Here is an 18564-nt window from a genome sequence, read left to right on the forward strand (position 1 = left end):
TTTTTTTTTTTTTTTTTTTTTTTTGTCTTTTATCTTTTTTCCGTGTCCGGCAACGGATCGCAACCCTCAGTGTTGCCCCCATACCGGACCGGGGACCGGCAACGGGATTGCAACCCTCGGTGCTGCTCCCGCGCCTCGCTCAGCCAGTGAGCGGGAACCGGTCTGTATGTGGGATCCGAACCCTCGGGCGGGAGCGCCGCCGCGCTTCCCAAGCGGCGCACTATCCAGTGCACCACCGGGCCGGCCCCTTAACAATCCTTTCAATGAAGCACAGAAAAAGCCCCACCACATTCTTCCATTAGGAGAGCGGGAACATGGAGGTGACACCAAGCACAGACACTTCCCAGAGCCAGAGCAGACCCTGGCTTATCCTCTTCTTGGCCTGCAGCCTCCCCCCCAGGACACCCCATGTGCTGAACCAACTGCAAGCTGGTTGGCAAAGGCGCCTGGGACCCTGTTTGCAGAAATCAGCCCCTGGATACAGAGCAGGACAGGGACCGCGAGGAACAGCTAAGAGCCAAGAGGCAAATAGTACTGCCCAGTGCTCGCCACTGAGGGAGCCCAAGGGGCTTCACAGCCAGGTCTCTCAAAATTCAAAGGCCAAGCTGCCTGGAAATATATTAGAATATTGGAAGAATGCAATGGAGGGGACACAGGGAATGGAAGAGAGGAGTCGAAATGACTCCAGGACTCATCCACCAGGGTTGTCAGTTACACTGTCTACTGCAGCGGGGACCAAAGCATGGGGTAGGGAGGGGGCGGGGGGGGCTAAGAGGCCTCTTGTGGACACTCTAGTGCGAGATGCCAACCAGATATGCAATTAATTGCAGAAGGCAAGTAGGCAGGGAGATAGGAGATAAATGACTAACAGAACAGATAAACTGGTTTTCTCTGATAGTTAAAAGGCTACAGGGAAATGTCACCTTTGAGTCGGGCCCCAGGAGAAGAGGAAGTCACCAGCTGGACAAGGGAAGGGGACATGCCAAAGGGAGGAGATCACAGAAGCAAGGGCCCAGGGACACCGAGGTCCCCCTGAGGTCAGGGAATTGACTTTTTGCATGTGGCTGCAGGCAAACACTTCCTTGGAGAGCTGTAACTCACACTCACTGGCAATTAGCAAACTGCAGGAACCATTTGGTCTGAGGAGGCCAAGGTTAAAATCACAGAGATAGAAAAGCTAACTGGAGAGTCTCTAACTTCTGCACCATGGACTCTCCTCTGCCCTGACTGCTAAGGACTACAATGATCTGCACCCTTCCCTGAGAACCTCTGCCAAAATACCATTACAGGATATTAATCACCCACTCCCCACATGCCCACACCCACATAAGCTGGAGTAATAGCCATTAAACTTTTTCCTGAATGAAGAATCACAGGTACAACCACAGGTAGGTTTGCAAGCTCTTTCATTTTCTTTTGATTTGTTAGCATTTTCTACTTTTATGCAATGAGTGCTCTAACCATGAGGGACGGCACAGGTTTGACCAGGAGGCAGCAGGGTAGCGGTAACGAAGCTAGGTATGAAATGAAAATATTTACAGATGAAGTGATACAATGTCTGAGGTTTGCTTCAAAATCATGAGGGAAGAGGGAAGTCAGTGAGGACATAAATTAACTGAGACGGCCACAGCTTGACCACTGCTGAAGCTGGCTGACAGGTACACGAGGGTTTGTTATGCTATCCGCTCTATCTGTATACACTCATGTTTGAGTTTTCCCTTAATACAAAAGTTTAAAAAATTAAGAAGTATCAATGGCTGGGCATCAAAGTTGGGCAGGAGATCTGAAATCCCAGCTCTGCAGCTTATTAGTGGCATAACCTCCAGCAAGTAACCTGAGCCTCAGTTTCTTCATCCATAAAATGGGAATAATAATAGTACCTCTTTCACAGTGCTCTCAGGAGAATTAAATGTGTGTAAAACACCTAGCACAATGCCTAGCATATAGTCCACCTAAGGAAATGTTAGCTATTATCTGCATTAATGATACAGTGGTTATAGTCTCGTTGGAGGTAAAGCCCTTCACCAGGAGGACCCACATGAAATTAAATGTCTTCTCTTCCTGCTGCTGCCAAACGTTTGGAAACATTGAGGCTTAAGAGCTGCAGCGTAGGCAGGTGGTTAGACACAAAGAGGAACTGGCAACCTCAAGTTAGAAACCATTTAGTTACTGATAAGTATAACCCACTCCCTAGATTTAAGTCTGGGGCTCATGAATCATCATACACAGCTTTCAGCCTCCCCAGGAAGCCTGAGAAATCCCACCAGATCACAAGGCTAACACTTTTCTCTGCCCTGTGCTTCCAGCCAGGAGCTCAGGAAGTAAACACTCTGCTAACAGGTTAGGGGTGGGGCATTTACCTACAGAAGAACAGGGAGCTTTCTCAAGCTGGCCAGAAACTATTTATATAGGTTGGGGCTTTGTTATTCAAATTCTGAGTCACAGAATTTAAAAATGCAGGGGCCAAACTGGAAAGTTATATTCTCAAATGGAGGAGATTATAGTTGCCAACTGCAAATTTCTTCGGGGCAGGGTAGGCAAAATAAATCAGTAGAGAGAGCTGGGGGGGGGGGGGCTGGAGCGTACAGGAGATCCTTTCTACCCAGACATCACCAAGGGGAACGCATTTATAGCCAGATCTCAAATTTTTTTAAAGAGAAGCCAAATAACTGAATCTTAATACACAATATCCCAAGTTTTTAATGTAGGCAATTAATCTGGGGAGTTTGGGGTTTTTTTTTGTGGCAACTGGATAGTAGAGGGATCAGCCCCCGGACCTTGGTGGTGTTAGCAGCAGCACACTCTAACCAACTGAGCAACCGGCCAGCCCCAAGGCAATTAATTAAAAAATTTTTGAACCATCGAACAAGTCAAGTACAACCAGCGCAGGTTCAATGCGGCATTCCAGCCACCAGGGGGCAACCTGTGGCATGGTTTAATTTTTCCCATACAAAGTTCCGCATTGGGCAACCTATGGTACCCCAGGGGGTTCAGGGGTTCTGCAAAACTCTGGTTCTAATGTCTGTCTTTCCTTCTCACACACACACAAACACATGCACCTTAAAAAGACATGCACTGTGATAAAAAGTACAGGTGAAAATACATCTTATGTGGAATTTTACCATAGTGGAGACCATCAATGGGTTAATAACCTATGCTGGCAGGTGAAGAAGCTTTTGTGCAAACCTTACTCTTGAGCTTTGCCTGCCATCTGTCTGATGGGACAGCACCCTGAAATTTCAAGTCAAACTATTATAAAACCTGTTACTTGCAACTACTTATCTTGAGTGAATCAAGCTTTTTCTCAATCCTGGTCAACTGCATAAGACAGCATTTGTCATTCTGGATTTCATATGTACAGTGTCATCAAAACATTTTTATTGTTCTCAAGGACTGACTACACGAAACACATAAAAATTACAGATTTTAATCTAAAAAAATTATTTTGATCAGCTTTTATAAAGCACAGTTTCTGTTAAGGTTTCATATTTAAGGGGGGACTACACAATTTTAAAAGTTTTACAACCATTGATCTGATTAATACCTTCATTTTGTAGAGAAGGCAGAGAGAGGAGAAAAGAGGGCCTCGTCCAACATAACTTGGTCAGTTAGAAGTCAAGTTGGGGCTAGAATCCAGTTCTCCGAATGCCCAAGCCTACAATCTTTCTGCTCTATTTGGCAAACCAAGAACTAACTACAGTATTCGTGAAAAAGTGAACAAACTTAAATTGAGCTTTTTACTCTATAAAATGTGTTTTCCCCACAATCGAGGCAGATAGAAAATGCTTTTCCCATTTCTCTCCCTCAGGTACATCCAAAGTCCCATGGTCAGTGGTCACCCATCAAACGGCCTCACCCTGTGGCCAGCCTGCAGCCCCACATGCAGAAGGCAATTAACAACGGTCTTCTAGTAACATTCACACTGTTCACTTAAAAAGGCCTGTACTCAATACTCCCTCCCAATCTCTCGTTCAGTCCTTCCCAGGACCCAGTGGAGCAGGCAACACCACCCCTATTGCACAGATGAGAAGACTGAGGCTAGGAGCAGTCAGTGGCTTGTCCAAGATCACATGAGTTGGAGAAAACAGATCCATCTGGCTCCAAGTCCCACAGACTAGCTGCTCCCTCACAGCTCTTCCTGGGAACCCCTTTGCAGTCTGCAGCTCCTCTCCACACTGTAGAGTGTGTGCCACCCACCAGGCACTGTGCTTGGTGCCTTGCACAGAATGGCCCCATGTTTTCAAACTCTAAGCTTAATGGGACTTTTTTATTGCAGAAATAATAGGCTACTTGGAACAAGTCAGAGAAACCTGAGACTGCAAAGGAAAAGTTAATGATCTCTCCTGCCCATCTTCCCAACCCCCTCCATCAAGCACACACCCAAAATCAACACTAAATGTGAGGTGTGTATTCTTCCACCCTTTCTCCTTGCTCACAAAAACACAGGCAATCATGTACAGGAGGATTATTGTATTCTATGTTTCCTAACAAAAATCAGACCTAGCTTCCCGTGTGAATCTGCTGCTGGCTTTCCTCATGAAATATCATGAACCACCTTCTTGGTCAACAGAAATAGAACTGATTCATGCTTCCTAAACAGCTGCCTAATGTTGCATAGTACAGACAGACCATAATTTATCCAGAGGCATTCAGATGGTTCCCAGGTATTTTACCAGCATAAATAATGCTGTGTGGTAATATAGTCTTAGGTCCCAGTGCTTTCATTTCTGTAAAACAAAATCCCCAAAATGCTACTCTCAGGTCAAAATGTATGTGCATCTTAATTTTAAAATAGTTTATTATTTTAATTTTTAAAAATCTTCATAAAAAATATATAGAAAAGTATAAAAGGAAGAAACACATACATAATCCCTAATCTAAAGATGTCTACTATAAATAATTTGCTAAATTTCCTTCCAGAATGAGATAGTACAGCAGAGTTACTTGTACCTATGGCCTTGCGCCCTCCCACCAGGAGGGTGTGCAAACACCGCTTCCCTGCGTTTTCCCCACAGCTCTAACACAGCTAAACATTTTTGCCAATGTAATAGATGAAAACGACGTACTACTGTCATTCCCCATTTTATATTTCCTTGACTAAAAAGGAGATTAAACACTTCTCGTGGGTTCCTTAGAATGTGCCAGACTGTGAAATATGTAGAAAACAGAAACATGATTTATTTGTTCAAGAATCATCTTACCGATTTTTGCTGTTCAAACATAAGTTTTTTGTAGAAGAGATGGAACTGTTCAAAGCTGAGCTCATCTTTCTGTGCACCTATTTCCTGTAAATATTAAAAAAAAAAAGTGACCACATGATTTTTGATGTCCACCATAAGACCAGCTCCACCCTGTTTAGAGGAATAGATGGCTTTTCTATAACATTGGCTAAAATCAAATTCACACACCTCTGAACCAAAACATCTACAAGTTTCTTAATTCACCTGCCTAGGAGAACAAACTCACAGTGTCCCCCACCAAGTTTGAGCCTCTCTTGAACCCTAGATATTAAGAATCTTAGCCAGGTTTCCAAGAGCCCCACCAAGTTTGAGCCCTAATGCATAACTCATTTTTGAGCAGATGATGATTTCTTTAAACTTCTAAATCCAGACATATTAATAGGATATGTACATATAGGTCATTTTTTTGAAGCATTAAAAGAAAATAAAACCTGACCAAGGCTTTGGAGTCAGACAAGATCTCAGCTCCAATCAATTGCTTTTGGCTTTGGGCAATTTACCTGACCCTTTAAGACCCTCAGTTTCTCCATCTGTAAAATGGGTGGGAGAACCACCACTACCCTACTAGGGTTTCTCTGAAATCAAACAAGATAATATCTACAAAATGCCTGGTTCAGTAAATGCTTGATAAAGAATAAAATTCTGATTATGTAGTGGTCAATAGTAAATGCTTCTCTCATCTTTTTCCTCTTTTTAAATCCATCCTTCTGTTTTTCCATTTTTGAATTAGTGTGGAATGTTGGGGGCAGGTCAAAGGATGGCTTGATAAGTAATAAAATAGGTTAACTCTTCTGGGAGCTCATTAGTACAAAAATGAATTAGATTTTTCAGCTGAGGAATCCTGTGAATGGGGCTGACATTGACATGGCCATTTGAGTCCTCCGACTGGGACGACTGGAATGGAGTCTTGCTCGTTTCTGAGGAAGAGTCAGTATCTCTCTGTGGGTAAAAAAAGGGTGTCCATTCAACATCTCCATCCTTGCACCATTTGGAAAAGCCCCACCTGCAACATTGCCTCCAATTATTCATGGAGTGGCTTACTGCCTAGCTCTGTCAACAGCTTGATTACACAACACCAGCAAGTTAAATGATGCATGGAAGGACGGATGGTTGGAAGGATGGACGGTTGGAGAAGGAGAAGAAAAGAATAACCAACTTTTACAACTACCCTACCAGGACTAGCGTACAGAATACCACAACCCTGGCCACCTACGTGAGGAAGTTTTCATAATATTTTCCAAAAGACACATGTGTTCATGTTTCTAGGAAGAAAATCGGCTGCAGGATGGTCAGGGAAACAGGGAAGGCTCAACTGGTGGAAATCAGAGCTGAGTTGAGACATTCCATGTCAGCTCAGTAAATATGGTCTTCATGGATTACATCCTCTGCTAGGACTGGGAACATGATCCTAAAATACTTACACGATCCCTCTGTCTGGACAAAGACAGATGCACTCTGCAGGCAAAGGACTTTCCTGTGCACCATTCCATGGAGCTCAGAGGCACATAATGGCTTCATGTGAGAGGCACCCAGCTGAGCAAGGCTGGTCTCCACCCTTTGGGGATGGCCACGGATGTGCATCACAAAGCAGATTCACAGTGTAGGTGATGCTCCCAGTGAGGAGGTAGCCTGAGTTCATAAAATTCCCAGGCTCAGCTATGAACTTACCAGAAACTTATCTCTGAGGAACTTGGCACTGCTTACTTTGAAGTTGACCAGGGGCAAGATGGTCTTCAACTCTCGGAAGCTGATGCTGCAAAAGAGAGAACCCCAGTTCTGTCAACCTCGAGGATTTTAACCAGTGGAGGGTCTAGCTAGTCCTATCAGCTCCTGCCTTGAGAGTCCCCAATGAGAAAACCCAGCCAGAAGTTGTTTATTGAGCACTAATTAGGAACAAGACACTCTGGATTCAAGGTGGGGGTGTCACCCAGCTGAGCAAGGCCGGTCTCCACCCTTTGGGGATGGCCATGGATGTGCATCACATAGCAGATTCGCAGTGTAGGTGATGCCCCCAATGAGGAGGGCTGGTCTCCACCCTTCAGAAATGACCACGAAAGCAGATCACAGGTCACATGGGAGATTCAGTGTGGGCAGAACATGTGTCTGATAACCAGGTAACCTCAGATAGAAAATGCCACAGGGGTTCAAGGAGAGGTCACTGAAGGCCAGAGAGGGGAAGGGGAAAGAAGCAGAGTGCATCTGAGTGCCTACTATGTGCCAGGTTGCCCTGGGTGTCGTCCAGGTGATATTGTTACCTAACCCTTCACCAAATTCCACCCTCTACTAAGTACAAATTATTGATCCCCAGGGTTCAGGACAAGCAAGGGGGGTTCCACAGGGGTTTGCACTCAAGGTCAGAGCTGGGCAGCAGCAGAGCCTGGATCTGAATCCAATTCCAAAACATGTCATCGTAGACCAGAATGACTGGTCACAGAAATCTTCATGAGTGTGTCTCTCTTAAGCTACGTGGTGAGATTCAGCTGAAGAGGAAAGAAAGGGAGAGCACACCCCAGGCCAAAGGGACAACAGTGTGATAAAAACGAGAGTGACGACAGCTGGAACGTAAGCAGTGCTTACTTGGTGCCCGGCCTCATTCTAGGGGCTTTATGTGCATATTAACTCATTTAATGCGTAAACAGCTTTGTAAGGTCGATACCATCATCATCTCCATCTCCCAGGTAAGGAAATTGAGGCTCAGAGAGGTTTGGAGTCTTGTCTGTGCTGGATTTAGATGGCAGCCCCATCTGCCCACAACGATCATACCTGACACTTCCTGGGGAGGAGAGATGGGATTGGGTGGTGGGTGGGTCCGGGCATGAGACCCCACTCCCGCAGGTGAGCCCCCTTCCTCATCCCACCTTGGGCACATGGACACTGGACTGCACTGCTGGATGCAACAGGCTCATTTCCCATAGACTGGAAGAAAAGCCAGCAGCCCCAGCTTCGTGCCCCTCCAGGACTTGTCATCAGATAGAGAGGGTGCCTCGCCCAAGGTCACATCCTCCTCCAGGGGTAGCTAGCGTCCAGTGGCTGGTCCATGCACGCAAACGAAGACCTGGCCCTCTGATCTCAATCCAGGACAGCTCCCCTGCTGCCTACTCCTGCACCTCCACTCTCCACAGGTGCTGACCCCCAAGCACTCCGCAGTAAGCCTCCTATACACAAACCTACACCTCAGATCATGTTTCCTGGGGGCTCAACCTGGACAGTGGGTTAGGAGCCAAGGCAATCCCTTCGGGAAAGGATGGCAAGAACGATTCCCCTCAGTGGACCACCAGTGGCCCCTTCCTCCGCCATGGGTCTGTCACTAGACAATCACAGCGTGCTTCCCTTTCCAGTCTGCCCAGTCCCAGGATCCTTGCACATGGCACCCCAGGCAGCCATTACCAAACAATCGAGGTTGGCAGCCCCATGAAACTTACCTGCCTCCCTGAGCACCTCCACCACCCCCAGCATTTTTATAACAATAGTGACAGTAATAAACATTTACTGAGCATTCACTGTAAGCCAGGCACTATCCAAGCACTTTTCACCTACTAATTCATTGAATCCTCACACCAATTATAGATGAGGAAACTGAGGTACAGAGAAATGATATCATTTACCCCAATTCACATAGCCGGTAAGTGTTAGAACTGAGATTCAAACCTCAGCACTGCCCAAGAGAGCTTTCATTTTTTATTTTATTTTATGTTAATTTAGTTTAGTCGCATGTGGTTAGTGGCTTCCATACTGGACAATGCAGCTCTAGAGTTCTGCTTCTCTAAGTCATTCCTGAGCCAGCAGCATCTACATGTTAAAATACAAATTTGGGGGCTCCACCCCAGACCTACTAAACCAGAATCTGTGGAGATGAAGCCCTGCACCATCCATTTGAACAAGCCCTCCCGGGGATTCTGATGCATGCTCAAATTTGAAAATTGCCCACCAGAGAGCCCTAGTTCTAAACCTTGGCTTCACAGTAGAATATTTTAAAAATTTTTCCAATGCCCAAGACAATGCCCAGGACAACAGAATCAGAATCTCCACAGGTGGGGCTGCGCACAGGTGTGGCGACTCTAATGTGCTAGAGCTTCGACTCTCAGCCACATGAAGCCTACCTGCATTCATGCTGAAGAGATGGGACCATACACCTACCTCCCACCTGCAGCACCCCCCCTTCCCACCGCCTCTGCCAGCACTGGAGGAGAAAGGGAGGGGCACATTCTGTTTATGCAAGTTCAACGTCATATGCTGCAGAGTTAAGGGCAGAGGAGGAAAAGAAAATAAGCATGGATGAGGACATGGAGAAAATGGAAACAAAGCACATTGCTGTGGCAGCGGACAGTGGTGCAGCCGCTGTGGAAAGCAGTACAGCAATTCCTCAAAAAAGCGAACAGAATTACCATCCAATCCAGCGATTTCACTTCTGGGTGTGTACATAAAAGAAGCGAAAGCAGAGACTCGAACACGTATTTATGTTCATAGCAGCAACAGCCAAAAGGCGGAAGGAACCAAAGTGTCCCTCGAGGGACGAACAGATCAGCAAAATGTGATCCATCCATACAATGGAATATTATTCAGCCTTAAAAAGGAAGGAAATTCTAACACATGCTACAACATGGATGAACCTTGAAGACATCACACGAAAGGAAATAAGCCAGATACAAAACAATGAATATCATATTCCACTTTTATGAGGTACCTAGAATAATCAAATCATACCTAGAATAATCAAATTCATAGAGATGGAGAGCAGAATAGTGATTTCCAGGGGTCGGGTGTAGGGAGAGTGGGGAGTTGTTATTTAATGGGTCCAGAGTCTCAGTTTAGGATGATGAAGTTGCGCAGGAGGACTGCCCAACAATGTGAACGTACTTAATCCCACAGAACTGCATGCCTAAAAATGGTTAAAATGGTAAATGCTATGTTATATATATTTAACCTCAATAAAATGAAGTTAAATATTTGTTTGGAATTTTTTAAATCACAGGGTGATTGGTCAAGGTGGGAAAGGAAAGATTTTTGCATTTCTCCAGCTTTCAATAGCATCATTTTTTAAAAAAGGAAAAGCAACACCAAGTAGCAATAGTGACAGTGAGCCTACAAACCCTGGTGCCACCCCTGACAAGCTGGGTTGCTTTAAACAAGTTGCTTAACTTCTCTGGGCCTCAGTTGTCCTCAGGTATAAAATGTGTCCAAGAAGAGCTATGTCACCAGAGCTATGTCACCAGTTGCCAAGAGCATTCTGTGAGTATGTAAAGAGCTTAGCACATGGCAGTGACAGGGCACATTCTCAACAAATGCCAGCTGCCACTTTGTCGCTGGAGGAGTTGAAAAGTGAAACAGGGTCTCGGGCCAAGCAAAACACCCATGATTTGAGCAGGGCGAGAGCGGGGCCTGCCTCCTCCGCCTTCGCTCTTTCCTTTGCTTCTGTTGCGCCTTTGTTTCCCTCCAGGAAATGCCATTAGTCGTGGGCAACAGGAAAGGGAGGGGAGCTGGCAGGAGAGAAGTGAGTTGCTCTTTCATGGGCACCTTGTCAGAGTTCCTTTAGAAGAACTCCCTGCAGGTCTCACAGAGCCACGGAAAGGTGGGATTTTCCACGTGATGACAGAGCGGCCAGCCCTGCCCACAGTAGTGGGGAGGGGGAAAGGGACAGGAGCACATGGCTGGGGACTAAGTCCTGAAACAGGACTTCCTCCCCGCTCAAGGCTCTGAACCAGGCAGGGGAAGATGCCGGACGTGCAAGAATCCATCGACAGCAAGAGGGCAGGAGGAAGGCTTCCATTTCTCAACCCCCATGATAGAGCAGCAGCCTTCAGAGCCAGGTCAACAGCCCCACTCCACCACCACCATGGGGACAGGGGTGCCCGGGATGATTCCCCTGTCATCCCTGTGCCAAACTCAACGAGGAGTCACCACAAGCCCCAGAGAAAGAAAACACCCATCGGAGGCACCACCTCCAAGACTGAAAGAGACCGGTGTATACAAAATTCTCCAACCCAGGGACCTCATCTGATCCACCTCGGTGGCCCAGTGTGTGGGACCAGAGGGAACGATGGATGAGAGAAGAGGAGAGGAGGGAAAGAAGGCTGGTGCAGAGGAAAATGCGGACAGAGCCACTGGTTGACCTGACGCTACCAGACTAGTGAGCACTTCATGGATAATAGTTCCAAATTCTCCTGTGGGGCATCCCTGCAAGAGAGCATACAGGGGACCAGAGGGAACGATGGATGAGAGAAGAGGAGAGGAGGGAAAGAAGGCTGGTGCAGAGGAAAATGCGGACAGAGCTACTGGTTGACCTGACGCTACCAGACTAGTAAGCACTTCATGGATAATAGTTCCAAATTCTCCTGTGGGGCATCCCTGCAAGAGAGCATACAGACATGATCATTCTGAAATCAACAAGTGACAGAAGACACTGACCAGACACAATGTCACCTTAAAGATAGAAAGACTTAGGAACAAAATGGTAGTATTAGGAGAGTTGAGTTATTGCCTCCCATATGATACTGATGTGTCTAAACCAACAATGGCTCAAAGGTGAAAAATTTTAAAGAAAAATGGTCTCATGTGAGGCTAAATTGCAAAGTGCCTGACGTAAGTGCTCAGTGCCCAATAAATGATAGATTTTATCATTGCATTATTAATAAGAACTGGATCACAACCTCAAAAAAATGGATAAAAGGATGTTCAACCTCACCCATAAAGAAATGCAAATTCAAGGGCCAGCCCGGTGGCGCACTGGATAGTGCGCCGCTTGGGAAGCGCGGCGGTGCTCCCGCCCGAGGGTTCGGATCCCACATACAGACCGGTTCCCGCTCACTGGCTGAGCGAGGCAAATGCAAATTCAAGCAGAAACACTCTTGCTGCCTTTCATCCATCCCATTAACAAAGGTCAATGTCTGATGACATAGAGGGTAGGGAATGGTGCTCTCCTGCACCAGTGGCAGAAATATAAACTGCCGCCAGCTCTGGCTATCAAACTATTAGACTGGCAAACGCTTTGCTGCTGGTTTTCCACTTCTAAGAATTTATCCCACTCATACCCACCCCACACAAGGTTCCAAAAAAATAGACTCAAAGGTTTTTATAGCAGCGTTAGTCACAATAAAGGATTAGGAACAACTCTACCTCCATCAATAAGGAAACAATTTCTGAAATTATACTGTATTCATCTAAGAAAAAACCAAAACCACATGCTTATTTAAAAAAAAAAAAAGTCTGGCATAGAGCTTTGTGTGTTGGTGGGGGACCTCTCCGAGAGGATTAGTCACAATAAAGGATTGGGAACAACTCTACTTCCATCAATAAGGAAACAATTTCTGAAATTACACTGTATCCATCTAAGAAAAAACCAAAACCACATGCTTGTTTAAAAAAAAAAAAAGTCTGGCATAGAGCTTTGTGTGTTGGTGGGGGACCTCTCCGAGAGGTGCTGTTAAGTGAAAAAGTCAAGTTAACTGAATTACATGTTATCTTATCACCCACCTCATCTCTGCACAGCCCTTGGAACCAGGGCTATTTAACTCAGTTCTCTTCATTACAGTCAATCTCTTTCCTACCACAAGGGCAGGCAGGCGCCAAAGTGATCATGTTACTGCTGTATTCCCAGGACATAGAAGGTGCTCCAATATTTGTGACGAGGTCTAAATCCCCCATGGCAAAGACGTCATCTCTGCAGCTGGACTGGAATTTTCCACTGGAATGGAGGCCCCACCCAGGCAGAGACTTATGTTTGTCGACCCCCAGCACCTAACACGGCATCTGGCACTTTGTAGGTCAAATCTGACCTCATGAGGACCTTGCCCACCACAAAATATGCTGCAACCCCCAGAGCATTTAAAGAACAAATGAAAATGACAGACCAAAATGATCAGTAGAAAACTGCAAAAATGCAAACAAATCTTACCTGTTTCTTCTGGTTTGATCCACAGAATAAATCTGCTTCCTCAGCCAACTGGAAAGATATTTTGGGTGAGAGAGAGAGTTAGAGAACAGTGCAAGTCTAAGTGACTTCTATGGGATGACGACAAAGGAAACTAGAGCGAAAGGGAAGGAATTTCCAACTTTCTACTGAGGGCAGCTCGGGAAGCAGTTTTCTCCTTGTGGTTGAAGAACCCTATTTGAGTCCAGAGGGCCCCGTCAACTTGAAAAGGCTGGATTTCTTTAAGTTGACCAATTCCCTCTGATGAGAGCCATTAATCCCCAAAAAGCTGGTAAGAAAAATGATGCAACATGGAGGGGTTTTGTTTACTGGGGGGAAAATAACACACCCCAATCTCATCCAGACACCCATGACATTGAAGAAACAGTCCTGAGAAGACCCTCACCAACCCATAAGGGAATGAATGGTGGAAAGTTCCAGACCTTGGGTCTGACTGTCCTATGTTCAGTCCACTTAATCCCTTATTAAATCCTTTAAGAAGGACACGCTCCTCTTTCCCTGACACCCAGCACCAATGGATGTTTCTATTTCAACTCCAATGCACTGGTCACCCCAATATGCCCAGGCTAAAGACCTGCATGGAGAGAGGCTCTCATTTGAAATATTGGAGAGTACACAGCCACTATTGGGCACCCACTCAATGAGCCTCAAAGATGCACCATCCCATTTTTCTCTCCTTTAGCCCATGTTGGCAAAAAGCAGCGGAATGAACAAATGAATGAACAACCACAGAGATAAAAAGGCGGAAGCCAAGTACCTCTCAATAATGGTAGGCGTGGACGCATTCATTGCTTCTTGGTGTAAGATTTTCAAGCCAGAGAGCCATTTAACTGCATCCTCTTTAGAGTCAGCTGGAAAGGTAAATGGGAAGAGAAATGCTGTGTTAATTCCTAGAATGACCTCTGCTCAGAAACCTCCGCCCCATACAGACAATGGGGATGGGAGAAGCCTGTGTTGCCCTTCTAGTTTTGCAGGAGGCACCCAAGAAAGCAATGCCTTCACACCTGCAAGGTTCTGAGACCTGCTTTTTGTCTGCAATCAGCACACTCCTGATAAGCTTTCTACAACAGGCGTGACAAGCGGTTATTTCCTGTGCCAAATCGAATCAGCTACGAGTGGTGGTGGCAGTGGTCACTATCACTAGCCTCATTACTGCCTAGCAGCTAAAATAGCTTGAGTGTGCTTACTGTATGCTAGACACTGTCGTAAGTGCTTTTCCTATATTTATCTAATCCTGAAAAACAAGCCCATTCAGGAAGTATATTACCATCCCCATTTAACTAATGTGGAGAAACCTAGTCTAGGACAGGTTCAGCGATGTGTCCAAAGCCACACAGCCCATAACTAGCTATTGTGGACTGAATGTTTGTGTCCCACCAGAATTCATATGTTGAAGCCATAACCCCCAGAACAATGGTTTTAGGAAGTGGGGCCTTTGGGACGGGTTAGGTTCAGATGAGGTCATCAGGGTGGGGCCCCCATGAAGGGATTAGTGCCCTTCTAAAGAAGAGGAAGAGACCAGAGCTCCCCTTTATGCAAGCACACACTGAGGAAAGGCCACGTGAGCACACAGCTAGAAGGCAGCCATCTGAAAACCAAGGATCTGAATCAAGATCTTGACCATCACTCTGCCTGACCTTGAATTCAGAGCCCTAGAAGAGGGAGCCCAGAGTGGGACAGACCCCAAAGCTGGCATCCTAGGCACCACACCTTGGGCTCTTGTTGCCTCCCTACCACGAACAGTGGCCAGGCTAAGAGGACAGGGCTGTGAAGGTTCATGATCAAGGGACTCCTCCTCTCTCCAGCCCTACCTTTCCCACCCTCCACACACCATGAAGCAGACATACACGCATCATTTCCCACACCAGCTTGCTATCTGCCTCCTCTAAGCCCCTGCACATGTAATGCCCTCTCCCTGGACTGTCCTCTTTCCTTCCAACTCCTACTGGTGCCTCAAAACTCAGTGTAAAAATCACCTCCTCTGCAAAGCCTTTCTGGGAATTAGGCACTCTCGATTCCTATGCTTGAACTATAGGTCTCATCACAGTGTGCTATAATTTCCTGTCCTCAGGTTTGTCTGCCCACGTAGAGCTCCCTAAAGGCAGTAATGCAGTCTTATTTATCTTTACAGATCCACCGACGTCTAGCACAACCTAGCACAGAGCATGTGCTCAAAAGATGCTTAATGAAAGAATGAATGAGAAATTAAGAGCTATTTGGCCCTAAATTAAATGTCCCTATATTCCTCAAATTTTATAGTACCCCTCTACTTTGGTCTACTTTTAATACTACTTATTTTTTCTTTCAGTCATGGCTGTAAGTACATGGCTAAGTCAGTAAGTTCTGGGACTGGACCTGAAAGTAACCAGAGGCTTCCACCCCTGAGTAAAGTACCTGAGCTTTCTCACACCTCTCGGGCTTATCTCTCAGAAGCCTCTTCTGCTTTCTGATGGATTCACAGGGAAGGCCAGAAATCTCACCTCCAGATAGGTGTGGCTGTGCGTGTGCAGGTGTGTGGACTGCTTGTGTGTGTGCACGTGTGTGTGATCTAAGATTACAGGACAGTTCCTTCAGATCAGTGTCAAGTTTCCTGTGAGATGTCTGCTGGAAGAAGGCAGGTTACATTTTTCATGCAACAGAGCCTGGCTCACACTGATGAGACTTTCTAACCACCATTTATTCAGCTCTCAGCATGAGCCAGGCAGACACTTAACATGCTCCTCACAACGACCCAATGAGATGGGCATTAGTATTCTCCCCATTTCACAGCTGAGCAAACCGCAGCTCAGAGAGGTTAAGTCACTCACCCAAAGACACACAGCTAGACAGGGACAGGACTGGGACTGCCCATATGCATTTTAGTAGGCAGGCAGGTCCTAATAAAGAGCTTGCTCAGAAGGAAACTGAGGAACAGGGAGGGAGAAAAGCACACAAACATGCACCCACCTGCCAAACTGAGAGTGCTGAGGACAAACTGGGTGCCGTACAAGATGGTGAAGCAGCACTCTTCCTTCTGGCGCACTGCTTTTGCACGCTCAAAATCCTTGGAGTTCTTCCCTGGGCGGATTTCCTTTATTTCCATGATATCCACTAAAAGGAAATTAACATGAGCCTATTAGAGGGCAGAGTTCACTCCATCCAAGAATGGAGCCACACACCTGTAGCCCAGGCACAGCCCAGCTCCTTTGTTCCCCAGAAGGGCCCCACAAGGCCATCTCCATGCCTGGGTCCCCATCCAAGCTCAGGACCCACTCCTTCCAGAAGCTCTCTTCAAGAGCCTGCCCAGACATTTGCCACCACCCCACAGGACCCTGGAGTAGGAAGGGTCTGGGGTTTCTCCTCACCCCTTCCTGAGATGGACACATTCTAAGCTAGGACAATTAGCTTTTGTAATGCAACTCAGAGTTGAGGAAAAGACACAGAATATTCTGCCAAAACAACAGACAGAACCAAGGCTCACTGGTATGGACCTTGAAGATTTTTTTCCCTTGGGTTCCAAAAGCCAGAAGTGCTTTCTGGCTCAATTCAAGAGGGAAAAGAAAAAGAAGACACTGACCAACTGCTTTAAAAAAAAGAGAAAGAGGGGACTGGCTGGTTAGCTCAGCTGGTTAGAGAGCAGCCTTATAACACCAAGGTCAAGGGTTCAGTTCTCCTTACTGGCCAGCTGCAAAAGAGAAAGAGAGAGAGAGAGAGAGAGAGAGAGAGAGCACACACGAGAGATAGGACCAGAGCTGAGGGATGGGCACAGAGGTTCCAGGGACCATGGGCTTATTATGAGGGAATGGAGAGCATGGTGGACTGGAGAGAAAGAGAGGACTGGCTGGTTAGCTCAGCTGGTTAGAGAGCAGCCTTATAACACCAAGGTCAAGGGTTCAGTTCTCCTTACTGGCCAGCTGCAAAAAAGAGAGAGAGAGAGAGAGAGAGAGCGCACACACGAGAGATAGGACCAGAGCTGAGGGGTGGGCACAGAGGTTCCAGGGACCATGGGCTTATTATGAGGGAATGGAGAGCATGGTGGACTGTTACTTTGGTGGCCCCCAATGGGCCACAGCTTCTGATATTTATACCTCATGCAGCCACCTGCCCTTGAATTGGGGCTGTCTCTGTGACCTGCTTTAACTAATAAAATGTGGCATAAGGGCCGGCCCGTGGCTCACTCGGGAGCATGTGGTGCTGATAACACCAAGGCCACGGGTTCAGACCCCTATATAGGGATGGCTGGTTCGCTCACTTGGAGAGCATGGTGCTGAGAACACCAAGTCAAGGGTTAAGATCCCCTTACCGGTCATCTTTAAAAAAAAAAAAAAAAAAATGTAGCTGTGACAGTTCTGGGCCTAATCCCTAGTAAGGCCTGGCAGCTTCCATGTTTTTGCTGTGGGGGAAGCCAGCCCCCGTGTAAAAAGTCAGACACCACCAGGACCACCATGCTGTGAGAAGCCCAAGCTAGCCATGTAGAGAGGCCACACAAAGAAAACCAAGGCCCCAGCCAATAGCCCAGCAGAGCCCCCAGCCAACAGCCCAGCAGACCCCCCGGCCAACAGCCCAGCAGAACCCCTGGCCAACAGCCCAGCAGAGCCCCCAACCACCAACTGGCAGGTGGCTGTGCCATCTTGGAAGTGGATCCTCTAGCCCCAATGAGGTGCCACAGCTAATACCACATGGAGCAGAGACAAGCTCTCCCAGCCCCCAACCCCAGCCCAAATTGCAGAAGTATGTGCAAATACATAAAATGGTTTTTGTTTTAAACCACTAAGTACTGGGATGGTCTGTGGTACGTGGTACAACAACAGACACCAAACACGAAGAAGAAATCCATCCTCCCTAGAACCCCCGCTGCCATGTGACTCCACCCACTCCTCATCAAAACCTGCTGGGCCAGGATGGCCACCTGACCCACGAGTGACTCCCTTTCCCTCACAGGACGAGCAGTGAAATACGGACTGGCACAAAGACAAGCCTGACCAGTCCCTCCTTTCCCTTTCTACAGTCACAAAAAAACAAAAATAAAAAACTGAAATAGACCCATTCCGTGTGCTTTAGATAAAGCTGATTCACCTCTCTCCACATTCAACCACAACAAGCCAAAGGGGGAACAGTTGTCCTGGAAATGACCAAGGCGTGCTGGCTCAGTGACTGGATCCGGGATGAGCACGTGGCCCAGGCTGGGCCATCAGCATGCCTGAGATTCACTTGCCCAAAACTACTGGATAAACCTCCCTGCTACTGCTATTGCCAGGCTGGTAAAACATGGAGCTGGTGGTAGCAGAGACCATCTTGCATGCCCCACAGAAAAGGATATCAAAGCCCTGGCCCACCACCTGAATTCCAGCCCCACACACCACCTGAACTCCAGCTCCCGGCGCACCACCTGAACTCCAGCTCCCGGCGCACCACCTG

General features: G+C 46.9%; 1 protein-coding gene across 1 annotated transcript in view; it reads right to left on the bottom strand.

The window, feature by feature from the left end:
• PLCG2 (phospholipase C, gamma 2 (phosphatidylinositol-specific)) overlaps positions 1-18564 on the bottom strand; it is a 139731-nt gene that overhangs the window by 69749 nt on the left and 51418 nt on the right. Inside the window, exons 2-6 of the mRNA XM_008574000.1 lie at positions 16114-16257; positions 13925-14018; positions 13132-13179; positions 6909-6993; positions 5202-5285 (exon numbers count right to left, since the gene is read on the bottom strand). Of these exons, the coding sequence (XP_008572222.1) occupies positions 5202-5285; positions 6909-6993; positions 13132-13179; positions 13925-14018; positions 16114-16257 (455 nt within the window). The remainder of the gene's footprint in view (positions 1-5201; positions 5286-6908; positions 6994-13131; positions 13180-13924; positions 14019-16113; positions 16258-18564) is intronic.

The sequence above is a fragment of the Galeopterus variegatus genome, unplaced genomic scaffold (genome assembly GCF_000696425.1).
Source record: "Galeopterus variegatus unplaced genomic scaffold, G_variegatus-3.0.2 Scaffold982, whole genome shotgun sequence".
Taxonomy (NCBI): Eukaryota; Metazoa; Chordata; class Mammalia; order Dermoptera; family Cynocephalidae; genus Galeopterus; species Galeopterus variegatus.